The following is a 27,092-nucleotide window of genomic DNA, read 5'->3' on the forward strand; positions in this document are numbered from 1 at the left end:
GTCAGTATATATAAATACAAAGGAGTAAGCTATATAATGGAATAATGCAGCCTTCCCTAGCATGGCATCCTCCAGGTGTTTTGGACTACAACTCCCATTAGCCCCGCCAGATTGACCAGTGGATGGGGATGCTGGGAGTTGTCTGAAACATCTGGAGGGTGCCACGTAGGGGAAGGCTAATGTTAAGGGATAAGCTATACCAAAAGAATAAGCTATACCAAAGGAATATGCTATGTCAAAGGAATAAGCTACGTCAAGGGAGTTACATAAAAGAAGGACACTAAAACACTAACTAGGCCTGTGTTCAGATGGGGGTGGGGGCACGTGCCCAGCAGTCCATTATAAGCAAACTCCTCCCATCTGAGCCTGCCTCCAGCCAAGGGGGGGAAGGACCATCACTCAGTGATGGAACACATGCTTTCTATGGAAAAGGTCCCAGGTTCAATCCCTGGCATCTCCAAGTAGCGCTAGGGAAGACTTCTATCAGAAACCTTGAAAAGCCACTGCCAATCAGTTTATACCAGGGGTAGGCAAACTTTTCGGGCCCTCAGGCACATTTGCCATCTTTTCCCAGGTCCAGTGGTGCATATATAATTTTTGCTGGCGTCTTTTTCCCCTCCCTGTATTTCCTCCCCTCCCCTGCCCCCCGCTCCTTCCACCAACCCCCGTCACCCGCTCGCTCCCTTCTGCCACCATGCCACCCGCCTGCTTGCTGCTTCTTAACACTGTACTCACCTCAGGAGCAAGGAAGCAGAAAGTCTGCCAACTTCCTGCTTCTTTGCCGCTGAGCTGAGCGCAGAAGGAGGAGGAAGTGGCAGCAGAAGTGGCAGTGGGGGGAACAGGGGTCCTGGAGGATCCTCCCAAGGTCCTGGCAGACACCAGGTTGCCAGCCTGTGGTTTATACAACAGTGTGCTGGTTGGACCAGTGGTCTGAGTCAGTACAAGGGAGCTTCCTATGTTCTAAAGGTTCCTCAAACGTCCTGCTAAGCATGTTCAGTCCCCTTTTCCTATTGCTTTTTGGGGGCAGGTTCTAATTTCAGGGTGTAAGGAGTCCAGATTTCAACTATTAAGCCATGAGAGTGTCAGCTGTAGGATGACTCATACACTGAATGAATAAATGAAACAAATAAATGAATAAAGAAGCAAGCAAACTCCAAATGACCAGTATTTGGGTTTATTTAAGATTGGGGGGTAGGGGCAGACTTCTAAGAGCATTTGTTGGGGTTCTTCCCTGTCTGGTGTGAGGAGACATCCACAATGGGTTAACTCACCTCACTGCTCAGGAAAAAGCAGGAAACATTTGACCAAGATCTTTGCTTTGGTCTTGGCCTCTGTGGCTCCTCCCTTCCAGTTTGTTTCCTGCTCCCACCCAGGACAGAGCTTTTGTCTCTCTCCACCACTCTCTCTAGGCCTCATTCCTTAATCTCATACCTGGATTCACTTTCTTTTCTTCAGATCCTTTGAGTTCCTCTTTTTACTGCCTATTCTTGTTTTTAAAAGAATAGAAAAAAAGGTCCTTATCGTTTCCTTACTTCTCACTCTTCCTCTGCTCCTGGCGATGACCCCAATGGGTATGAAGACCGCCAGATCCGCAAAGGAAGACAAAATCGGTGACACACATCTGAGTCATGAGGAGGGAAAAAGAGTCAAACCTCCACCGAAACAGGCGAGGTGTTAGCTGACAAAATCCACAGTCCTTATCAGGTGATCTACACAAGGCTCAGCAGTGCCCACATCGGCCAGCGTACGAGCTGCAGCTTCTGCTGAAATAGGCGGGACATGAGTTGGCAATTAAACAGAGCTACAATCTTTATCTGGCAAGCTGCTTCCAAGGCTCAGCTGCTCCCACTTCAGCCAGCCTAAGACGGCCACAGGGCCATTTTGGAGGCATGTGAGGTGCTGCACCGTGTGAGAAGCTGACGTGATCGACAAGGAGCAAACCTGCACGTCACAAGAGTTTGGCCTCATTCCAGGCCCTTACAATGGCTGTTCCTCTCATTCCAAAATGAAATTGTGCAAAAACGACATGAGTGTGATTGTACTCACGTCCTGCTTGTGGGTCTCCCGTGGGCAGCTGGTTGGCCACTGTGTGATCAGAATGCTGGACTAGAGGGACCCTTGGTCTGATCCAGCAGGGCTCTTCTTGTGTTCTTAATGACACCTCATGGTCTCTCTATCCCACAACCTCGGGGTCGCCCTGCTGTGGTGGGAGAAATCTCAGAACCTTCCCTAGGGCATTCCCCTAGAAGACCCTCCATGCATCCTTCTGATGCGAGACACCAGCATAGAGGGTTGGGGAGCATATTACCAGGATCACCAGGACCAATCTCAGCAGGCTCGAACTTCATGCCATTCATCTGGCTGTCAAACATTTCACTCCGCTACTGAGTCACTCCCACGTGCTAGTCAGAACAGACAATATGACGATGGCCAAAGCCCATATCCATCGTCAGGGGGATATACGAAGCCACACTCTCTACAAAAGAGGCAGTGGCACCTCTCAACTGGGCCGAGAGCACCACTCTGTCTAGAATACCACAACACTCACCTCTCCTACAACAGTAGAGGGCAACAGTGTCCTGCACCGACCCTGGCCCAGAGGCAAACTGCATACTTTCTCCCCTTGAGTGCAAGAGGCCTTCTAGCTTAGGGAAGGCCCCACCTCTGGGACTGGGAGGCCATCTCCATTTTTGGTTTCCTGGAGGAGCTGGGGCCTACCCCAGGTTAGCCAGTTTAACTTCCTGCCTCATGGCGGGAGGCAGTGTCTGTACCTCTAGCTACTGTGAGAGCAAGCAAAGAAAGAAAAAGGAAGAAGAAAGCAAGAAGTCAACAAGAAGGGGTGGTGGTGGAAGTTTAGATCCATCCGGCACACTGGTGGACATGGTGGAGCCGAAGTCCTCCCAGGGACCCAGACATACCTCTCTTCCGCCACTTCTTCCCGCAGCTGGAGAGGTGCGCCAGGGAGTGGCAGAGCAGAAGTCATGTGTGAGTCCCAGCAGAGCACCATGTCCAGGGACTTCTGCTCCCACACATACATTTTCCACCACTTCTTCACCTCACAAGAGAGGTGAGCGGATCCACTGAGCAGTGGCAGCACAGGAGTTCCTGACACCTCATGGTTGCTGCGTGCAGGAGAGAGAGAAGGAGAGCAGGGCCAGCAGCACAAAAGGAGCTTCCAAAGAGAGCAGCAGCCACACCAGTCTCTTCCTCTGCTACAGCCCTGATGGACCCAGCAAATACGATGCCCTGTGAGCATTCCTGGGTGGATGGGATCCCACACACACCTCTTCCCTTGGGGCCGGGTGGGTGAGGCAGCTTAGAGGCACTCTCTCCTCTCCTTCATCTCTCCCTCATACTCCTCAGATGTAGCCTTGGTGGAGGGAGAAGCATTTTTTAATTCTCAAGCCTGCTCTGTGCAAATGCAGAAAGAAAGCCACTGCCCGTGAGAACTCCAAGGGCGCCCCTTTCTAGGGATGCCTCCCTTAGGAGCAGGTCAAGGGAGAGCTCCCATCGCAGAAAGCACAGCCTGACCCACTTCTGCTCCAGAGAGGGGGAGCACAGCAGGGGCCGCTCAAAGTACAGCCGGAGTGACAGACTGAGTTCTCCCACTCGCTGAGACGGGGGGTATGGGGAGATCTTGCACCCCTCAAGTGCAAGAGGACAGGGGAGGACAGAAGCATTCATTCAAGGTCCAAATCTGCGTCAAGCCACAAGGCAAAAAGGAGAGAGACACAGAAACAAGACCCACAGAGACCACTCTCCCTCTCCCTACACCCCTTCTGATGCCTCCCTCATCCAGATCACCTTCCCCTGTTTCCTTGGACTCCCTTGGCAGGAAGAGAGGAAAGGGAACTTTCTGACAGGGAGACGCCGTCACAGGGTCACCTTTCCACCAATCCCCCTCCTAGCCAGGATGATCAAGGAAGTCAGGCAGTATTGGCTCTAGTGGCACCATTCTGGCCCAGATGGCTGTGGTTTCCCCAGTTACTCCAAATAGTGCAAGGAGATCCTTGGTTCCTCATTCTGTCCCAGGGACCAGCACAACACCCAGATCCAGTCTGGTTGCCTCTTGCTGCCTGGCTACTGAGCGATTCAGACTCCTCGCATTAGGATGGGGGGCGACTAACATTCGCGAGATGCCCAACCAATAGAATTTACAAGACTTTGTTCGCTGGTGCAGGCGCAAGTCCTATGTGTACAGAAAAGCTAACATACAGGAACTGCTACTCCAATCAGGTTTGGATATTGGCCTCAAGATTAACGCACAACACAGGCAGTTTGCAGCCTTATCGTCAGTCCTCTCTGAGCTCAGATGCAGACCCCTAGGGACTCTCCACATCATAAACAATTTGTCGGTGGATGGGGGATCCACCTTAATCAGTCCACCAGATGTACACTGCTTCCCTACCTGGAAGCTACGGATGGTTCTCACAGCTCCGATAAAGGCACCATTTGAGCCCTTCAGGGGCTACTTCCCTCCGCCTCCTATCTCCAAAATGTCCCTTTATTCATGGCAAGAACACTGGCCAGGAGGATTTCAGAGCTGGCAGCACTATCAATGTGAGGCCACTTAGGCATCTTTACTACAGACTCCATCACCCTGCATCTAGATCTGTCATTTCTTCCTAAAGCCATTTCTGTTTTCTACAGAACACAGGAGCTGGTCCTACCTTAATTCTGTCCTAATCCTTCCCATCCTGGTCGGGGGATGTGGCACACACTGAATGTCTGTCAAGCACTTAAGATTTGCCTTAGATGGACATTGGCCTGATTTATTTCCTTTCACCCCACTGCCTTGGGCAAAAAGGTCACTTACGCTACATTGGCCAGATGGCTTAGAACTTACAAATCACAGAAACTGCCCAAGCTGGCCCATGTGACTGCACATTCCACTAGGGCTGCAGCTACCTTAGCAGCCTTCTGCACTAATGCAACCATGGTCAAAATCTCCAAGGTAGCCACAGAGTAATTACACAGCACCTTTTTTAGGCACTGTAAGTTGGTCAGGTATTTCTCTGTGGATGCTGCCCTGGGATGGAGGGTGTTGCCACAAGTGGTACCTCAGGCCTAGCTCAGCATGTGACATATGCCCACCCTATCTGATCTCCCAGCTTGTGCACATCCCATCGTGGATGCCTCCTCACACCAAACAAGGAACGGAGAGTTTTGTGTTCACTGTGAAGTTCCGTTCCAGTTCTGTGTGAAGGAGGCATCCAAACCACACCCTACACATACAAAGGTGAGTATAACCATGCAATAGCACCTTACCAAAAACAGGACATCCCGGAAGGACTGTCTTCTCAGGGGGGATGTCTTAATTTCTCCTTTCTGATAGTCAAATAGGCTCCTCCATCACCACTCTGTCTTTAGCTTGGAAGGGAGGAGCCCCAAAGGCCAGGACCAAGGCAGAACTCCTTGGTCACATATTTCCTGCCTTTTCCTGGATGGTGGTGATGGGGAGTTAACCCTTTGTGGAATGGAACTTCACAGTGAGTACACAACTTTCCATTTTCCATCAGTTTCATGCCTCTTAATAAGACTTCTGTTTTGCCCACATGTTAGCCACATGTAAGACTTCTGTTTGGCCCACATGTTAGTCCAAGATGGAGTGTAGAAGAGAACTTGAATACCTTCTTGCCTATGTATTGGAGAGTGGTTTTAAGCTCAAACTGATGTAAGCCCCCATGTGTGAACATGCCCATAGTCATGTCATCTGAAACAGAGGGAGGCTTCCTGAATGACATGCGCTCCCTGAATGGCATGCTTAAATCTTAGGTTTGGAGTCAGCCGTCTTCGTGTGTGTACTCACTCTTTCTGGTTCTGACCCTTTGCAGGGACCATACCATTGTCTACCTGGGAGACAAGAATGCGCTGAACCTTTCATTCTATGCATTCAACCGTGGAGAAGGTGGCGCCTATGAGGCTGAGCTCCATGTTACTATCCCACCCGAAGCAGACTATACTGGGGTTCTGCGGAACTATGGGGTAGGTGCCACCACAGGTAACATCCCCCAAACAAATGGCCTTTCATCCCAGTGGCTGGAAAAAGTAGGCTGTGGGCTGAATATTTTATTTATGTGTATATTCCTTACATTTATAGACCAGCCAATAATAACTAGAGTTCTATCCTCCTCCAAAACAGAAGAGTTAGCAGCTGACCTGCAAGGAAAGCTGCTTGATTCCCATGATTCTCAGTTTTGGGCGATCTGATATGTGATGTAGATTCTGAGTGTCACTATTTTAATTAAAAAACAAACAAACCAAGAAGTACCAGCATGTTTCTAACCTTCATGGGTTGCAGAAATATATTTGAGATCACGCAGGGAGTGTTTGCAAAAAGTATTCCACTCATGAGGTGGAATGTCTGTGGGTATATCTGCATTACAAACTGATACTGCTTTTGTAACTGTAAGTATCATGACCCTCCCCCAAAGGAATCTGGGAATAATAACATGGTGAGGCTGCAATGTTTAATTGATTAGATTATCTATTAAAAACCTTTACACTGGCTTGTGTGTACGTGCTCCTGATTAATGTGGGTGGCAGAATTGTTTTTAAAATTCCAATTATTTTAAATCCAAATATTTACAATAACCACAGATGGCAAGCCCCATCTTAGAAGAGTCTCCTCCTCCTCTCGCACAACACAGACAGGAGGGAATGCCTCCTCATCTAAGGTGGTGGCTGTTTGTCACATGTGCATGCATCACTTAAAAGTTGTTCTTTCATCGGAACTATTTTTATCCATATGCAAACTGATGCAGATGTAATTTATTAAAACTCTTATTTATCTATCTATCTATCTATCTATCTATCCACAGTGCCTCCAAAGCAGGATCACAGAGTAGCTTGCAAATATTGATAATACCAATACCAATAAAATCCTTACTACTGTTACAACAAAACAGTTAAAACTGACCATAATCTGTTGGAGAAGCACTGAAACAAACAAGTTGGGAGCCAAACACTTGTGTAAATAAAAAGGCCTTTAACTTCCATTTAAAAATATTCATGGCAGTAAGGGGCTGATTGGACTTCTCTTGGGAGTGAGTTCTACAAATGGGGGGCCACCACTGAGAATTTCCTATTTCACATCCCCACCCTCCTCATCTCATCTGTGGTAGAGACAATGATCAGGGCATCTCCAGCAGAATGAAGGGCTCTAGCTCGCGGGTGAAGGGGCAGGCACTCCCTCAGATAGCTGAGTCCCAAATCATTATGGGATTTATATGCTAATAGCAAGACCTTAAATTGGACTTGGTAGCTCACTAGCAGCGAGTGCAGTGCTTTCAGGGTGCTTTCCGAGAATTCTGTTGGAGAACCCTAGCCTGCCTCTCTTCATTCTACATCCCTTCATAGAGCTATAGCTCCCAGGGTTTCTTAGGTGGAGGAAGAATGGCTGCTAAATCAGTGTAAGCCTTTAGTGGCCAGTGGTAAATGTTGAAGTGCAGGCACTCATCATGACAGTCCCATAGCCACACCCCCAGGGAGAGTCTAAAAATTCAGATGACTGTGTTGATCCATATCAACAAACCACTTCTAGCGATTCTCATCTCCACCAGGAGCAGGTGGTTCGTAAAGCTTGGTTGCCCATTCAAGAGCAAGCCACCCCAAAATGCTTTGCATTACAACAGGGAACAATATATTGTTGCTGGAATATTCGTCTCCCCACCCTCCCCCAGGTACTGTGAGGATTGCAGCTAAGCTCAGAGGAAACAGGGAATTCCAAGGCGGGTGGGGGTGGCAGATGCTAATAAAAAATGCCAGCACGACACCACTATTGCTGGCCCTGTATTTTTCTTGTTCTCTGCTTCCCTATGTGGAACTTTCCTGGAGTCGCTTATGGGCCAGGCTGGGAAGATGATTCTGCTCACCACTCCGTCTTTTTCACCATTTCCGTTGCAGAGTGACAGGCCGCTACATCTTCCCCTTCTAACTGCACTTTCTCTTTCTCTCTTCTAGAACCTTTCCAGCCAGAGCTGCAACTATGGCACGGTGAATGACACCAACATGGTCATCTGTGACCTTGGCAATCCAATGAAGGCTGGCATCAGTGTGAGTGTTGGTGCTCTGTGCCAGGATGGTTGTTTGGGTCGGGCAAGGTGGGGCTTCAGAGAACCACCTCCCTAGCAGTCGGGCTGTGGTGGGAGAACCTGGCATGGGGTAAACGTGAGAACTAGGATACCTGTAGCTCCAGCTGCAGTGAAGGAAGGAATACTTGGTAGCTGGGCAGGAATTGTGCGTGTAATGATTGCCCGTTGGGAGAGGATGGAAGGAGAAGAAGCTAGGTTGGGCAAATGCCATTTTAAGCTAGCTGTGATGGGAAACCCAATGCCAAAGTGTGGGATTGGCCTTCTCTATCTTTTGGAGTGATACAAGTGGCACAGTGGTGGCACCAGATAATGTATTGAGGGTACAAAAGGGCCAAAGTGCATTTGGAGAATGGGGAAGCAGTGGTGCAAGCCAGGAATTTTATATCATGGATCTCCCTCCCTCCCTCCCTCCCTCCCGTTGGTCTAAAGTCAGGAGTTTTCTCCTCCTGTTTCCACTACCATTCCATGGGTTACAACTGCTTAACCTCACTTACATCATAGCGCCACCATGACTGCAGGAATAAAATGGAGGTTGCTTCCGTTGCCCTGATGCGAAACACATTGACTTGGGAATGAGCAACATTTTGTTGTAGAAAAGCAAACACACATTTTAAAAGTAAAAATAATAAAATGATCATCTCTAACCATGTTCATGCCTGCCTGGCCATCCCCTATGAGGTAAAAAAAAAAATAAGAAAGAAAGGATGCTGCAGCAAGCATATTCAGCCCTGGTGGGCGCTGGTGTATTCATGTCAGCCCAGGTGCTGACACCAGGCCTGTTTGCCACTGCCCACATCATCTGGTGGTCTTCTGAGGGCCCTGGCCTTTGGCCCAAGAGTCCAGCCCAAACTACACTACTGAGCTCTGTGTGTGTGTGTGTGTGTGTGTGTGTGAGAGAGAGAGAGAGAGAGAGAGAGAGAGTGAAAAGTGCCTTTCCTACAAATAACTGCAGGGGTCCAGCAATTGGGGGTGGGTGGGATGAGGTACATGTGGAGGGTAGGCATTCTCACACACACACACACTGGCGTCACCTATGAGTGGGGATCAGCCCCTTGGGGTAGGACTATTTAATCTCACACAGAACAGTGCCAGATCTTGAGGAATCCTTCCAGCTGTTAGCCTATAGGACTTGGTAGGGGCTGCTTTGCCCTGCACTAGATGATATTGGGGCCACACACCTCTATAACAGCCAAGGCAAGGAGATGGGGGTCTGGCTTGATCTTACCCCTCCAAAGGCCTGGCTCATGCTTAATGTGTGCGAATGCCTGCGGCCACACACATGGCTGGCGTTAGTGCCCAACTCCATTTCCCTGTTGATTTATTTGTTAAATGTCTGTCCCATTTTATCATATAATCAACTCAAAGAGGCTGAGAATGTGATCTATAAAACAATCAAAGCACACAATACAAGCCAAAACAAAAGTACCCAGCAGCAGAACAAAACTACATTGCATGTTCGTTTAAGCAGAAACTGAATAACCAATAGTGGTCTGCTGAATAGAGAATAACCCAGACCAGAAGGGAAAAAACAAAAGGGGACAGAATCAACTGACCTCAAAGTCCTGTCTAAAGAGCCAAGATTTTGCCTGGCATCTGAAGCAGTGTTTGAGCCAGGCAGGCCTCCCAGGAGGGAGCATACCATTGAGTTCACACTTCTGCTGAAAAGACCAAACTTCTGACTGCTGAGAACAGATTTTTTTTAAGTGAAGAAAAACTTCACTCTTAAAGCTGAGAACACCTACTTCTGAAATAAGTAAGCATGATCTAGCCTTGGGTAAGCCTGCCCATTCTGTTTTCTGCACAAATCCCTGATCTGGACATGCCTCCTGACTGGAAGGAAGCCTGCCCAGAGAGCCATGACTCATGCAGAAACCCAACATGCAGCCTCCTCTTAGGGCAGGGAACTCCATTGCATTTCTGCAGCAGGAGTCCCTGGATGATAGAAATGCACCCAGCACATAGATCTTGCAGAGCGGAACCCACCTCCAGTGCAAGTTGTTTTGAAGGAGGTAAAGCCACAGTGGCGAATTATGCAGAAAGATGACAGGCAGTTTCCTTGGTGGGGGTGGTGTCGGGGTGTGTGTGTGTGTTGGGGCGTGTGTGTGTGTGTGTGTGTTGGGGGGGTGTAATTTATTTCTCTCAGTGTGCCAGTGTGCAAGAGTGGCATACACTTCGGGGAATTAGTGGTGTGTTATAACCTCAAGAGATCACGGGAGGATTTAGATATAAGAGACAGTGTGCGAAAAGAGACTTTTCCTTCCCAAGGCTGCTTTGGTTTATGTGCAGTCGAGCGGCCAAGAGGAAAGAGGGTGGGGCCAGTGTCAAGCAAGTGATAGGAAGATGAGAAGGAGGAGGAGGAGCAAGAGCAGCTGAGGGCAATGGCGGTGAGAAGGCGGGCTCTCAGAAGGAGGGGGCTCATTGAAGTGGTCTTGCCCAAGAACCTTTCAAAACCTGGAGCTGACACTGGAAGGGGGCTCAAGTATCTGCTGACTATTTCCTGCTCCTCCATTGGGAAACCTGCAGTGCTCCTTGAGAGCCCCTGGTATGAGTTGGTACTTGGTGTGAGTGCATCCTTGCACCGCCGTTTTCCTCCCCAACATCCAACCATCAAGAGGGGAGAGGTTGAGAGTGGTAAAGGACACAGATACTAACACACCTCTTTCCCATATTTCTTCTAGCTCTCAGGTGGCCTGCGCTTTACCGTGCCCCGCCTCATTGATGCGAAGAAATCCATCCAGTTTGACTTTCAGATTCACAGGTAAAAAAATGTGTGCGAGAATCCCTGCTACCCGTCGCTTCACCTGCTTCTCTGCCCCTTGATGACTCCCAGCCAGCCATGCATCGTGCAGATGGGAAATGGGTGGCCAAACTGTTTTTCTGGGAAATTCATCTGCCGTTACTGATCTCCTGAATGATGGACCACAGGATCCCCCAGAACACAGTTTAAGGCCTTAGCACTTTTGATGCATTAGGTGTTCAGTGCAAAATTATAACAGATTTTGATGTGTACGGGTTGATGATTCCCAGGATCCCTGGGAAGACACCCCAGCATGCATCATGCTCTGGACACGCCTTGGAGGGATAGCAGAAGTGGAGAGGCAATGGGCTGCCTGTATTCTGAACAGAGTCGAGGGTGGGAACACAAGTCAAACTGATCTCGATGTCCCCTGCGTGTCCTTTTCTTCACGATGCTAGTCACTACATCGTGACTAGCATCACGATGTAGATGATGCTAGATCATCTACACTACATCACTATAGGGGTGTAGTGAAGCCAGGACTTGCAGGGTCAAAGAGTGGGAGTTTCTCTTTAGCAGGGGCGATGAAGTCATATGTGCCCCCACCCAACGCACACCCAGGCTTTGCTACCGCTGCAGTCCTCACAGTAGCTGGGGAATGAATTTTCCCAGCAAGGGTATATTGTTGTGAGCCATCCCGTTAATGATGCAGAGCGGCTTGGTCGTGAATGGGTGATTGAGACCCATTAGCTTTACAAAAGACTTACAAAAGACATATAATGCACACACAGAGAGATGGATCAACACAGCTCCCTGCGTTTTTGGACTCTCCTTGGGGCCCTGGCTATGGGGGCTGTCATGACGAGGGCCTGCCTGCACTTCAAAATGTACCACTGCATCACTGGTCACGCGCAAGTGTTTCTGTTTCTCCACAGCAAGAACGCAAACAATTCTCACAGCGAGGTGGTGTCGCTCCCCCTGCGTGTCGAGGCTGCCCTTAGTCTCTCAACCCACGGGTGAGTGTGATGCCAGGAGGACAGGGTCTGATCCAGTGCTTTTCATTTTAATAAGAAAGGTTTAGGGACCCAAACTTGCCTGCAAGCCATGTCTGCTGTCCTGTAAACTGTGCTCTCTAATGGGTGAGGGGAAATTACAGCTACTCAGTGTTGAGGGAATGGCACTCTGCACATTCTCAAGGGAAGTCGCGTCTCTCCATCCTGGCTCAAATGAAGCCCTTACCTTGCTTTGGGTTTTGGAAGAAAACTGCAGTTGACACCCTGGGGTGGGGAAATCTCATTTCTGTGTGACGTGTGTGGTTGGTTTCTTTTTTAGTCCATCTCTCTTTGCTACGGGCATGATAGTTTCATGTTGATTTTGCTCCTGAGGCATGCTGGGTATTACCTATGAGTAAAACTGGCCTGACATTGATCTGTATCTTAACTGTTCTAAGGGAATTTTGACCCAGTTCTCACACGTGTATGATCACTGCCTGATGGCTTGCGGTTGCATTGGTGACCTTGCTCCAGTAAAAGGATTGTGCCTGAGGCAGCAGGGAAGTTCTGTCTCTTGTGTTTGATCTGCGATGGCGCATTCACCCACATACAGATCGGACCCCTGGTACAGCAGTCACCTCATGGGGAGCATGCATGTGTGAATGCCCCCAAGAAGCAGGTCTTCAACATCTGTGTCAGAGAGAAAATAATTGGGAACAACGCTAAGACAAAGCACCAGATGTTAGACTTAGCTGATTGCATTCACTATTCAACACAGACACCTGGGAAGGGGGTAAAACAAAAGGGAAACATGACGTGTTTTAGTGTGCTGGGGGACAAAAGGCCAGTTAACAATAATGGGCAGTCCTATGGGCACTCGGCACCATCAGTCAGGGATACATTGACCACGCAGCCACTTGCTCTGTGCTGATTAGAGGACAGTAGCTTGGAACGCCTAAGGCAGCCTTTCCCAGCATGGTGAATCCCAGATGTTTTGGACTACAATTCCTGGCATTCCTGGAGATTGGCCATGTTGGCTGGGGCTGATGGGGGTTGAAGTCCAAAACAATTGGAGGGCACCTGTTTGGGGAAGGCTGCCCTAAGCTGTCACATTTGACACCACTGGATTCTGTTGGCCGGCCTGTGACAATTTCGTATGGTCAATCTGGATTCTGTTGGCCGGCCTGTGACAATTTCGTATGGTAAATCTGGATTCTGTTGGCCAGCTTGTGACAATTTCGTATGGTAAATCTGGATTCTGTTGGCCAGCCTGTGACAATTTCGTATGGTAAATCTGGATTTTGTTGGCCGGCCTGTGTTAACTTCATATGGTAAATCTGGATTCTGTTGGCCGGCTTGTGACAATTTCCTATGGTAAATCTGGATTCTGTTGGCCGGCCTGTATCAACTTCATATGGTAAATCTGGATTCTGTTGGCCAGCCTGTGTCAACTTCATATGGTAAATCTGGATTCTGTTGGCCGGCCTGTGTCAACTTCATATGGTAAATCTGGATTCTGTTGGCCGGCCTGTGTCAACTTCATATGGTAAATCTGGATTCTGTTGGCCGGCCTGTGTTAACTTCATATGGTAAATCTGGATTTTGTTGGCTGGCCTGTGTTAACTTCATATGGTAAATCTGGATTCTGTTGGCTGGCTTGTGACAATTTCCTATGGTAAATCTGGATTCTGTTGGCCGGCCTGTATCAACTTCATATGGTAAATCTGGATTCTGTTGGCCAGCCTGTGTCAACTTCATATGGTAAATCTGGATTCTGTTGGCCGGCCTGTGTCAACTTCATATGGTAAATCTGGATTCTGTTGGCCAGCTTGTGACAATTTCGTATGGTAAATCTGGATTCTGTTGGCCGGCCTGTGTTAACTTCATATGGTAAATCTGGATTCTGTTGGCCGGCTTGTGACAATTTCCTATGGTAAATCTGGATTCTGTTGGCCGGCCTGTATCAACTTCGTATGGTAAATCTGGATTCTGTTGGCCGGCCTGTATCAACTTCGTATGGTAAATCTGGATTCTGTTGGCCGGCCTGTATCAACTTCGTATGGTAAATCTGGATTCTGTTGGCCGGCCTGTATCAACTTCGTATGGTAAATCTGGATTCTGTTGGCCGGCCTGTGTCAGCTTCGTATGGTAAATCTGGATTCTGTTGGCCGGCCTGTATCAACTTCGTATGGTAAATCTGGATTCTGTTGGCCGGCCTGTATCAACTTCGTATGGTAAATCTGGATTCTGTTGGCCGGCCTGTGTCAGCTTCATATGGTAAATCTGGATTCTGTTGGCCGGCCTGTATCAACTTCGTATGGTAAATCTGGATTCTGTTGGCCGGCCTGTATCAACTTCGTATGGTAAATCTGGATTCTGTTGGCTGGCCTGTATCAACTTCGTATGGTAAATCTGGATTCTGTTGGCCGGCCTGTATCAACTTCGTATGGTAAATCTGGATTCTGTTGGCCGGCCTGTATCAACTTCGTATGGTAAATCTGGATTCTGTTGGCCGGCCTGTGACAATTTCGTATGGTAAATCTGGATTCTGTTGGCCGGCCTGTGACAATTTCGTATGGTAAATCTGGATTCTGTTGGCCGGCCTGTGACAATTTCGTATGGTAAATCTGGATTCTGTTGGCCGGCCTGTGACAATTTCGTATGGTAAATCTGGATTCTGTTGGCCGGCCTGTATCAACTTCGTATGGTAAATCTGGATTCTGTTGGCCGGCCTGTATCAACTTCGTATGGTAAATCTGGATTCTGTTGGCCGGCCTGTGTCAGCTTCATATGGTAAATCTGGATTCTGTTGGCCGGCCTGTGACAATTTCGTATGGTAAATCTGGATTCTGTTGGCCGGCCTGTATCAACTTCGTATGGTAAATCTGGATTCTGTTGGCCGGCCTGTGACAATTTCGTATGGTAAATCTGGATTCTGTTGGCCGGCCTGTATCAACTTCGTATGGTAAATCTGGATTCTGTTGGCCGGCCTGTATCAACTTCGTATGGTAAATCTGGATTCTGTTGGCCGGCCTGTATCAACTTCGTATGGTAAATCTGGATTCTGTTGGCCGGCCTGTATCAACTTCGTATGGTAAATCTGGATTCTGTTGGCCGGCCTGTATCAACTTCGTATGGTAAATCTGGATTCTGTTGGCCGGCCTGTATCAACTTCGTATGGTAAATCTGGATTCTGTTGGCCGGCCTGTACCAACTTCGTATGGTAAATCTGGATTCTGTTGGCCGGCCTGTGTCAGCTTCATATGGTAAATCTGGATTCTGTTGGCCGGCCTGTATCAACTTCGTATGGTAAATCTGGATTCTGTTGGCCGGCCTGTATCAACTTCGTATGGTAAATCTGGATTCTGTTGGCCGGCCTGTATCAACTTCGTATGGTAAATCTGGATTCTGTTGGCCGGCCTGTGTCAACTTCGTATGGTAAATCTGGATTCTGTTGGCCGGCCTGTGTCAGCTTCATATGGTAAATCTGGATTCTGTTGGCCGGCCTGTGTCAACTTCATATGGTAAATCTGGATTCTGTTGGCCGGCCTGTGACAATTTCGTATGGTAAATCTGGATTCTGTTGGCCGGCCTGTGTCAGCTTCATATGGTAAATCTGGATTCTGTTGGCCGGCCTGTGACAATTTCGTATGGTAAATCTGGATTCTGTTGGCCGGCCTGTGTCAGCTTCGTATGGTAAATCTGGATTCTGTTGGCCGGCCTGTATCAACTTCGTATGGTAAATCTGGATTCTGTTGGCCGGCCTGTATCAACTTCGTATGGTAAATCTGGATTCTGTTGGCCGGCCTGTATCAACTTCGTATGGTAAATCTGGATTCTGTTGGCCGGCCTGTATCAACTTCGTATGGTAAATCTGGATTCTGTTGGCCGGCCTGTATCAACTTCGTATGGTAAATCTGGATTCTGTTGGCCGGCCTGTGTCAACTTCGTATGGTAAATCTGGATTCTGTTGGCCGGCCTGTATCAACTTCGTATGGTAAATCTGGATTCTGTTGGCCGGCCTGTGTCAGCTTCATATGGTAAATCTGGATTCTGTTGGCCGGCCTGTGTCAGCTTCATATGGTAAATCTGGATTCTGTTGGCCGGCCTGTGACAATTTCGTATGGTAAATCTGGATTCTGTTGGCCGGCCTGTGTCAGCTTCATATGGTAAATCTGGATTCTGTTGGCCGGCCTGTATCAACTTTGTATGGTAAATCTGGATTCTGTTGGCCGGCCTGTATCAACTTCGTATGGTAAATCTGGATTTTGTTGGCCGGCCTGTGTCAACTTCGTATGGTAAATCTGGATTCTGTTGGCCGGCCTGTGACAATTTCGTATGGTAAATCTGGATTCTGTTGGCCGGCCTGTGACAATTTCGTATGGTAAATATTTCCCGCAAATGGGCCCTCGTGTGGTGGCAGCTGGTATTATCATGCAAGAGAGGCTGTTTTCTTCTGAAACTTTTCACGTGGGGACAAGTGCGGTGGGGGGAACGACACATCCTTCGGAAACGCTCCTCTGTGTAAAACTGACAAGTGCCTAGTCACAGATGATGTCAAGTCTTCTCGTGGCGAGGGAACGGGATCACGCTCTCCCGCTTACCAGGAGCAGCGGACTCGCCTCCAGACCTGCCTCGCGTCTGACGTAATATTTAAATGGGGCCTCTGCTCTCAGAATCCAGGGTGTCATCCTTGCCCCTCCAAAGAAAGAGGGGAAGATTGGACTAATTGTGCCCAGGCACTTGTGGAGCCCCACTGAAATGTTAGCTCTGGTGCAAGGCAGGCTTGGAGACCAAGCTGGCAGAACAGGCAGCCACAATCCCCAACCGCACCATCACGCTCTTCAGAGGTATCTGTCTGGAGCTAAGGCAGCCTTCCCCCATCCAGCACCCTCCAGACACCTTGTACTACAATTCCCACCATCCACAGCCATGGCCCATGATGTCTGTGGATGATGAGAGTTGTAGCCCAAAACATCTGGAGGGAGCCAGTTTGGAGAAGGCTTTTCCAGCTGCATTAGCTGCCAGTCTGTGTCAGGGCCTGATTGAAATTGCTGATATTAACATTCAAAGCCCTAAACAGCTGGGGCCAGGTTACCTGAAGGATCATCTCCTCCCATATACACCTGCCCGGACCCTAAGATCATCTTCAGTGGCCCTTCTCGGGGAGCCCCTGCCAAAAGGAAGAGAGGTGGGTGGCTACCAAGAAGAGGGCCTTTTCTGCTGTGGCACCCTGGTTATGGAATGAGCTTCCTAAGAGAAGCTTGCCTGACGCCCACATTGTGCTCTTTCCAGCGCCAAGTGAAGACCTTTTTATTTTCCTAGGCATTTTAGTCTTTTAGTTCTGTTGTTTTAAATCTGTTATTGTTATTTTTAGTCTCTGCATTGCTGCTAGGGTTTATTCTGGTATTGCTTTTATACTGTAGTTTTAAACTGTAATTCTTATATTGCATTTTATGCTATATTCTGCGGTTTTAATTGTTGTGACCCACCCAGAGACCTCCGGCTATTGCGCAGCATAGAAATGTAATAAATAAATAAGTAGATAGATCAGATAGATAGTCTGAGGTAGTGCGGGATGGCAGACTGCAGCTGCTTTACTGCTGGGGAAATACACTCTGCACATGCTCAGGAGCCACCTTGGTTATGACTTCTCATATTTTCAGGCTAGCTCTCTAGCATTGCAGATACAGTCTGGGACTGAGGCCTGGCTCAAAAGTACTAACAGAGTCACTTGAGCGGATAAGGCATGCTCATCATAGATCAGTGTGTCCTCCAGGAACAATCACACACGCACATACTGCCTAACGCTCACTACGGGATACCTTTGTTCTTTGCAAAGTGCAGGTACATGCAGTCCTCATAAATTAGATCAAAAAGCTGATTGGTGGCAGGCTCACAATAAATCAGCAGTACTCGCTCCGTGGCTTTGATGTCTCATTGCACAACCATACGGTGCACCACTTATTTTTATGCATAAGATCCTTATGCTGTTTACCTTCAGTTGTGTATATTAGATGCAAAAAACGGTGCAAAAATCACATTTGGTACCTATAAAACAGGGGTGAGGAACCTCAGCCCCAAATCCAGTTCTCTTGGGGTCCCAGTCCAGCCCTCTGGGGTTCCCCAGGTGGTCATGCCCCTTTCCCCCAGCCACTGATAATTTAGTGCCTTCTTGGCTTTTGTGCAGCTTTATCTTCATTGTAAAAGGCTGAAATGCCTTTCCGAAGGCTTAGTGACTGGCAATAGGAGCTTTAAGCTACAATATGCTGCTATTTTTTTAGTTTGGCCCCACCCCCTTTGTCTTTGGCCCCACCCCCTTTGCTTCAGCCCCGCCCACCACTGGAATGTGGCCCATGACAAATTCTCCAGGGTTTCCCCACCCCTGCTATAAAGAATGAGCGATATAAGCAATAGTTGATGTCATTTCCATCCATGGTGAACGATGACCAATTTGTGTTCAATATGACTTGTATCTAGCAGATGCAATTGGGCTTTGGATAGAAGTGGAGAGCGCTATATTGAATTATATAAGGAGAGGGGAATCACGTGAGTTTTCTAGGCAGAGAACGGCCCCTTGGTTCAGGGGGCATGTAATCATCCCTGTTGAAAAAGACATATGAGTACGTTCTCCTCTGGTCTAGGGCAGCTTCCCCAAATCCGGGACCCTCCAGATGTTTTGGACTACAAGTCCTATTAGTCCCAGGTAGCATGGCCAAAGGTCAGGGATTATGGGAGCTGTAACCCAAAGTATCTGGAGGGCACCAGTCAGGGGAAGGTTGGTTCTAGGGTCTTCCAGGCTGTCAAACCTGCAGACGCAGCACTCCCTCCTGATGGAAATACAAATAGACATTCAGACAGTGGCTTTAAGTGGTACACATAAAGCTTGGTTCACTTTATTTGGAGGCTTATGCTGTGGAGAAGAGAGTGCACAGTTTTCCATGTGAGCTTATATCCTGGTTTTGGAATACATGAATCAGCATTCAGACTAAATACATGAGCTTTCAGGGGAAGACGGTCAACTTGGATGATTAGTAATCATCCTCTTGATTGGTTAGCAAACTCTTGAGCAAGAAATGTATACATTCTCTGTTGATTAAACCACAGGTCAAAAGTTGAAACCACAGTTCAAACCATTGGGAGAAGCATCTTTCCCAGCAGTCCCCATGAATCCTGGTGCAATAGCTTCTAAAGGTCCAGTAGTTTCCCAAGAAAAGCCTCCCGTTACTCAACCAGTAGTTTCAACACTTCTAGACAGGACAGTAGCTTTAGCAAGAACAACTAGAATAACTCTCTTAGGGTGCATTCCTATGCATATTTAGACAGAAAAAAGTCCTACAACTTCCAGCATTCCCCAGCCAGCACTGCATAGGATTGTACCTTTAAGCAGATAAGTGATGTTTTAGGTGCAGTAGGTTATTTTCAGCTGAAAACATAGATACTGATGCACTGACCCTGCCTGGTGAAGAACTGTGTGAATCTTGAAAGTCTGCATATTCGTTTGCATATCCGATGGCCCACTAGAAGATTTCATTTGGATCTTCCTATCCCTTGGTACTAAGATGGCAATCACGTACTATTTCTCCTCTTCAATATTATATTTGTTTTATTGGTTGTTGATGTTGTTGGTTACCTTGGGCATTTTATGGAAAACCAGGGTGAAATCAAAGACATAGCACTGGTGCCAAATTTGAGCCAGGGCTGGATGTGCCTGATCTTGTCTGATCTTGGAAGCTAAGTAGGGTCTGCCCTGGTTAGTACTTGGATGGGAGACCGCTTGGGAATCAAGCTTCCTGCATGGAGCAGGGGGTTGGACTCAATGGTCTTGTAGGCCCCTTCCAACCCTATGATTCTGTGATTTAAGGAGAAGTGGGTTGGGAAAAGGATATTTGCGAATGTATTTATTTAGGCCGCAATCCTATGCATGTTTAGGCAGAAAAAAAATCCTACAACTCCAAGCATTCCCCAGCCAGCATGGGGCATGCTGGGAATTGTAGGACTTTTTTCTGTCTAAACATGCATAGGATAGCTCTCTTATTTGATTTGTACCCCACCTTTCTACCAAGAAAAAGGCATTCAAGGCGAATTACCAAAGATAAAATAGAAAAATAAAGCCCAAAGATTATAGTTTCTAATGCCCCTCATGTGGGTTTTGATCTTGAAGTTTGCAAAAGGAGAATTTTCAATTTGCTTAAATGATCAAAAAGCTAGTTGCTTTGGGCCTCCACTGCTTCTGCTTGTCTAAACTGACTTCTCTGCCTCTCCTACAGAGCATCCATGCCAGACACTGTATCCCTTCCAGGGTCTGGCTGGCTCCCAGGTCGATTGGTGCAGCGAGAACAAGAAGTGGGCCCTGGTGTATGCCATGTCTTTGTGGTGGGTATTGGCAGCCAGGGAGAAGAGGCCACCATGGTGGTTGGAGTTCATATATGGGCAGGGTCACTCTTACTTTTTGGAAACACATCTTCACACCCATAATGGCTGAAACGTGCTTACCAAAAGAAAATGCCGATATTCTGAATCCTGGTCCTAATACTGTGTTCTGTGTTACTGTTTTCCTGTTTCCTGTTCCTGCAGAATTGTGGCATAAACGTTCTTATTTATTTTATTGTAATGTTTATAAACTGCTCCACATCAAGAGATATCGGAGTAGTGTAGAATAAATTCAAACACAGAATACAAAACGTTACAGTAAAACCTTTTAGAAATAGGGGATCAGACAAATTTCATGGAGGAAGGTCTATTGATAGCAGCAATGGCTAAATGGAACCTCCAGGGTCAGAGGCAGCATATCTGAATATTGGAATATTACTGAGGGGCAAACTGCAGGAGAGAGCTGTGGCTTTTCATACTTGCTTATGGGCTGCTTGGAAGCACTTCGCTGGCCAGTGCTAGAAACATTGCCAATTTCCCTTACCCTCCTTTTCTCAGTTATTGCATCTGTCCACTGTTCTTAGGGCATTGTGCTCACAGACACACACACACACTGCACATTACTCTTACCATCTTGGGGTGGCTGCCACTTGTTTGAAGGGGGTCCTGTAGCTCAGTGGCAGAGCCTGTGTTTTGCATGCAGAAGGTCCCAGGTTCAGTCCCTGGCATCTCCAGTTGAAAGGATGTCGGGCAGCAAGTACTGGGGAAACCTGGAGAGCCTCCGCCATGCAAGTGGACCAGGCCTCCCCAACCTTTTTGGGTCAGTGGACACATTTGGGATTTTGAGAGGATGTTGTGGGTGCTCTCACAAAATGGCTGCCATGGTGGGGTTGCCCATTCTTAAGATGGCTGCTGTGATAGGCGTGACCAATCACAAAACACCCATTTGCCAGGAGGCAGACTGGTGAGACTAAAAGAAAAGTAACTTGTCCAAGAACCTAAGTGCAAGGCAGAGGTGGGGGCTGAGCTCCAAAACACAAAACTACTCTTTCGAACCCAAATAAAGATGGTGCTGGAGAGCAGCCCCTCACTTTGCAGTACTCTAGCCTCCCAGTTTAAATATATATATATATTAAGAAATAAAATAAAAATCAGGAGGGGAAGGGAGCTTGGGGGCCACCCAGAAAGGTATCTACAGGCACATTGGTGCCCACGGGCACCATGTTGGAAATCTCAGAAGTAGACCGTGCTAAGCTACACTTACAATCTGATCTGGCGTGTGACAGCGTCCTATGTTCCTGTGGTCATTTCCCCCCATTTGTCCTGCAGTTTGTGAATGAGGGCCCGAGTGCCATCAGCGAGGGGATCTTGGATGTCAGCTGTCCACACCGAATGCAAGGGCGAGCTGTGATGTATGTCACACACTACATGGTGCCAGCAAACTGCACCTCCAGCCATCCCATCAACCCATCGCGCCTGCAGGTAAAAGCTGAAAAGTGGGAGGCAAGGGAAGGGTTGGAGAGGACTAGCCGGGGGTGGGGTGGGGTGGGGTGAAGTTTAGGACTGGATTCAGCCTCTGAAATCAAGGACAGTGCAATCATTTAGGGAGCAATCCTATGACTAGTCAGCAGCTAGACAGCCATAGGATATCTGGTTTTCCAGGAACCGACCTCAGAGCCTACGGTCCGAGAACCGACCTCCCCCCACTTCTGCACTGCCTCCGAGGCAGCGCAGAACAGCCCCATCCTCCACGCTCACAAGAGGAGTGCGGAGTGGCCAAAAAGAGGCGTTCCTGGAGAGCATTCCGGGGCAGGGAGGGCGGATATGCCTGTATGACACATCCAATGTGTTGTACAGCAGTCTTCTCCCCCTCTCTGCCCTCCCGTGGCTAGACAGCTGCAATTGGCTGTCTAGCCGAAAATGCAGGGCAGGAGAAGCGTGGAGGGAATGATCCCCTCCATGCCTCTCCTGCCCTGCATTGGATAGGTGGTCGCCTCTGAGTTTGGAGCGGCCGGCTATCTGAATAGGAATGCGCCCTTAGTAGCCCAGGAAGAAGACAGAACTTTTTTTTTTTAATTCGGCCACCCTGTGCTCATAATGTAGGATATACACTTTTGAGTCTTCTTCACATCACCCTGCTCAGTGCCAGAATCTTACCTGGCAGCCCTCTGTGCATTTCCCCTTCCCAAACCCTTCCATTTATCTTTTTCCCACAAACCTTTGCCCTTTTGTAACTTGCTTGCATTGTTCAGTCCCAAAATATAAGTACATTTCAGCAAGTAGTCTGTCCCCCCAAGACATTGCATGTCCAGTCCTTGGTCTAATCAAAATACAGTATGCAGCCCAGTGTGTGGCTGTTGTGAAAGGACAAATTCTATGTTGGGAGTCATTAGGAAAAGAATCAAGAATAAAACTGCCAATATCATAATCTACTGTGTAAACACACTTAGAGTACCGTGTGCAGTTTTGGACATGGCACCTCAGAAAGGATATTGTAGAGCTGAAAAAGGTGCAGAAAAAGGGCAACCGAAATGGTCAAGGGGTTGGAGCATCTCCCCTAAGAGGAAAGGTTACAACATCTGGGACTGTTTAGCTTAGAAAAGAGGCAAATGTGGGGCAACATGATAGAGGCATAAAATATTATGCATGGTGTGGAGAATGTGGATAAGGAGACATTTTTCTCCCTCTCTGGAGAAAAAGCTGATTAGTGGGAGATTCAGGACAGATAAAAGGAAGGACTTCTTCACACGGCACTTAGTTAAACTATGGAATTCGCTACCACAAGATGTAGTGATGGCCACCAATTTGGATGGCTTTAAAAGGGGTAGGACAAATTCATAGAGAAGGCTGTCAGTGGCTACTAGTCCTGACGGCTATGTGCTGCCTCCAGTATTAGAGGCAGTGTGTCTATGTACTCCAGTTGCTGGGGAACATGGTGTGGGCAACTGCTTGGCCACTGTGTGAACAGAATGCTGGACTACATGGACCATTGGTCTGATCCAGCATGACTTTTATTATGTTCTTACAGACCCAGTAGTTGAGTTTTCATTAGAACAAAGGGATGGAAAGATTTTAAAAGGACTGATTACCAAGGGAGGAGACTGCTAAACCCCAGGGACAATATTGTGGTTTAATGGTGAGATTCCCTCCACCCTCCATTCCCCACATTCTAGGCAAAGAGAGGGTGCTTATCAGTTTTAATTACTGTAATGGTAGCTCTGCAGGAAGAATTAATCCAGAGTTACTGTTTTTAAAAGCATTACCTGTTGTAAGTAGGCAGCACGGATGTTCTCTGCCTGCTGGGGAATGAGATGCCGATACAGAAAGGATCTACTAGCTTTGGTCAAAAGAACAGTGTTGTGTGACACCTTTAAGGACTAAAACACTTATTGTGGCATGACCTTTTGTGGCATAATGCCCACTTCCATCAGATGCCTGAAAGTTCAGTTAGCAGATACATCCTTGTGAGTGCAAACAGGAGAAAGCGTGGTGGGTGGGGGAATGTTGCTATCTAGCGGGGCCAGAAGGCTCTGTTGTGCAAGAGGAGAGGTGTGTCCCATTACTATGCAGAGTACAAATGCAAAAGAGGCCAAGTCAATAGGATAAAACACTGGCCAGTTTTCAGATCAAATGGGCTTGGGCCAGAGGGCTAAACTAGATGCAACATAGCAGCTATGTTTGTTTGCTCGTGTATTTGCCCCATTCATGTATAACAAAAGGTGTGCCTGGGTGAGTGGAGCTGAGCTCCATCTCCTCCCCTGCCTTTCTTCCATTGCTTGAAGCACTTTTCTTTCCATCCAGGCTCCCTTCCGCTATTTCACCAGGGAGGAAGTTGTATGAAATGGGTGCCTCCACCTAGAAGGTCCTGCCCCTTGTATCAGTGGACCTAGCCCCCTTAGGGAGGGGCTGTAGCTCAGTGCAAGAGATCCCCTGCTTTGCATGCAGAAGATCCCAGGTTTGATTCCTAGCTTCTCCAGGTAGGGTGTGGAAAGAATCCTGCCTGAAACCCTGGAGAGATGCTGCCAGTCAGTGTTGACAATACTGGGCTAGATGGACCAAGGGTCTGACTCGATATAAGGCAGCTTCCTACATTCCTAGCCTCAGACAAAACTGGGGCTCAAAGCAGGACCTCACCTGGCTAGAGTACATCTGAATCAGATGAACTTAGATATCGTGGGCCCAAATAATCAGGTTACAAGAAAATTTTTTTTTTTAATGTAATAGGTCACAAATGACAATAAGGTAAGTATGTGTAGGTAGGTAGGCTAGTAAACTAGGCTAGTGACTATTGAGAACTCATTTACAAAGGTGCTAAAAATAATCTCTCTCTCTCTCTCTCCCCCCCCCCCCCCGGATGTTTAGCTGGAGCAGCCTCCAACACCTTTTCCTTGGCAGGATCAGCACTATGTGCAAAAACATGATGGGGGATGGAGCAGCAGCTCTGGCAGGAGTGGCTTCAGTCTGGTAAGGCCACCAGCACCACCTGGCAACCCTGTCTTCCCCACAGCCTTTGCTCACGTAATAATTTCACATTTTTATTAGGAAGCATGGCAAAGATCACATTCAGCGTGTGATGCTGTGTACTTCAGTTTGTTCCCAAAGCAAATTACAATTTTCCTTCCCAGTTGTAGCGTAGAGATAATGCAATTTAATTCAGGAATGCTAAACCTAGGCCACTGATCTCCATCCACTAGAGTTTAGGGTCAAACAACTACACATCATGCTAATTGCAAAGCTGGCAGCTGAGGCTCATCTTTTTTTCTTTACTCTAGAGTAAGTGCACATGGCCCCAATTGGATTGGACCACCATGCTCTGGGAGGGGAGAATTAAACCTTCCCCCACAATTTGCTTTCTGAAAAAAATAAAAAAGTCTCATCTGTGGAGGGTTTTTTTTTCCTTTTTTAAATCCCTGTCTGGGGAGGAGGGATTTCGGGAAGCAAATGGTGATGGGGGGAGGTTTGACACTCCCCTCCTGGTGATCACTAGTCCTGATCCAAATTGGGAGTGCACACACTTAGCCTTGAATGAAAACAACAACAACAACAACAACAACTAGAGATGTATGGATGTTGTGAAATCTGTCCCGTCTGTGTTTCACAGATTGTCGGGTGTCTTTCATTCCATCATCCGCTTATTGACAGAATCAGATTTTTTTTAGGAATGTATGAGAATTTTATTCCTGTTTGCAAATGCACATTTGTGCTAATGCGCATTGGCGCTAGGGCACAAATGCACATTTGCACAACCCCCCCCCCCCCAGTAAGAATCTGATCCTCAAGTCCACATGTCTTAGAAAAAGCTGGTCCGTTGCAGGATCCATGGGTTGGATTCATAGAAATCTGAACTCACTTGAATCTGTTCCGGATTTCTTCGACATCCCTTTCCTCAATTACACGCTATGCAATGAACGCAACATATAGTTTTACCCTTAATCACTAGAACGTACTGGTTCAACCAGCGGCCGTGTCCACATTCTATCTTTCGAGGAGACACCATCAGTGGTAACGTAGCTAGGTTCATGGGGTGTGTTCAGTTCCAGCCTCTCTCCTAATTGCTGTTCTTCCTCGTGCTTCAGAAATGTAATGAGGAGGAGTGTTTCCAACTACAGTGCCACATGGGGGCTCTACAACGGCAGGAAAGTGTCAGCTTGCGCCTCTACTTCCGCATCTGGTCCAAGAGCTTCCAGCAGGTAAGCACAGGGCCTTCCTGGTGTCCACCAGCATTCAGTGTTTTGCTTGGAGATTTAATATCAAGGTTAGGAAACAACTGTGGGTACGTAAGCGTTAAGAGACAGAGGAAGAGGTGGCGGCTTGCTGGGCACTTGCTGGCTTTGATAGCACCCGGCGTACAGCACCGAGGCCCCTGCCAGCTTGACACCTGACCAGAGCCAACTTCCCCCCACTGGAATGGCTTCCCCAATCTCTGACCCAGGTCCATGGATCCACATGACGTTAAAGATTTCCACCTCGCCATTGCCAGGGTGGCTTATAACAGATGATAACAAGTTCAGTACAAAGCAATTAGCTCGTCTTTTAGTGGCAGAGCAGCCAAGAGAGACACTGGGCTGGAGGAGGGAGGGAGGTAGTGTGGTGTCAAAGCCTCTTGTGCTCTCTGGCGTCTTGCCGCCACTGCTGCTGTCTTTACAGGGTTCTGCCCCAAAGTTATGCTTTCAAGCATCACCAGGTGTAACTGTCGCTGAGTGGCTTCTCATGCAGGCCAGATTGGCTCTGACTCTGTGTTCATCTCGGGGGGGGGGGGGAACCAAGAATGTTTGCCAGTTCTCGGGTCTTCCTGCTGCCCTTATGAGCCCTGCAACAAGACCAGGGGAAACAGCCTCCCTCCAGAAAGTGTGTTTTCAGGCAGCACTGGATATAATGGTCACTGTCCCATGTTAATACTTTGGAAGTTAATACTTTGGAAGACAGAAACAAAATTCAAAATGGTCTTGATAGACTGGAGCGCTGGGCAGAAAACATCAGAATGACATTTAATAGGGATAAATGCCAAGTTCTGCACCTAGGAAAAAGAAACCAAATGCACATTTACAAGATGGGGGATACCATCTCAACAACACTACAAGCAAGAAGGATCTTGGAATTGTTGTAGATCACAAGCTGAGTATGAACCAACAATGTGATGTGGCTGCAAAAAAAGGCAAATGCTATTTTGGGCTGCATTAATAGAAGCATCGCTTCCAAATCCCGGGAAGTACTAGTTCCCCTCTACTCAGCACTGGTTAGGCCTCATCTGGAGTACTGTGTCCAGTTCTGGGCAACACACTTTAAGAAGGATGCAGACAAACTGGAGAGGGTTCAGAGGAGGGCAACAAAGATGATCAGGGGACTGGAAACAAAGCCCTATGAGGAGAGACGGAAAGAACTGGGCATGTTTAGCCT

At 47.8% G+C, this 27,092-nt stretch overlaps 1 protein-coding gene across 1 annotated transcript in view; it reads left to right on the forward strand.

Moving 5' to 3' along the window:
- ITGA5 (integrin subunit alpha 5) overlaps positions 1-27,092 on the forward strand; it is a 103,012-nt gene that overhangs the window by 70,135 nt on the left and 5,785 nt on the right. The window contains exons 20-27 of the mRNA XM_084836535.1: positions 5,835-5,985; positions 7,963-8,055; positions 10,772-10,851; positions 11,766-11,846; positions 20,093-20,198; positions 21,525-21,677; positions 24,558-24,659; positions 25,772-25,885. Of these exons, the coding sequence (XP_084692661.1) occupies positions 5,835-5,985; positions 7,963-8,055; positions 10,772-10,851; positions 11,766-11,846; positions 20,093-20,198; positions 21,525-21,677; positions 24,558-24,659; positions 25,772-25,885 (880 nt within the window). The remainder of the gene's footprint in view (positions 1-5,834; positions 5,986-7,962; positions 8,056-10,771; positions 10,852-11,765; positions 11,847-20,092; positions 20,199-21,524; positions 21,678-24,557; positions 24,660-25,771; positions 25,886-27,092) is intronic.

This window comes from Heloderma suspectum, chromosome 2 (genome assembly GCF_057233095.1).
Source record: "Heloderma suspectum isolate Gila_16-S chromosome 2, 16-S_ref, whole genome shotgun sequence".
NCBI classification, from domain to species: Eukaryota; Metazoa; Chordata; class Lepidosauria; order Squamata; family Helodermatidae; genus Heloderma; species Heloderma suspectum.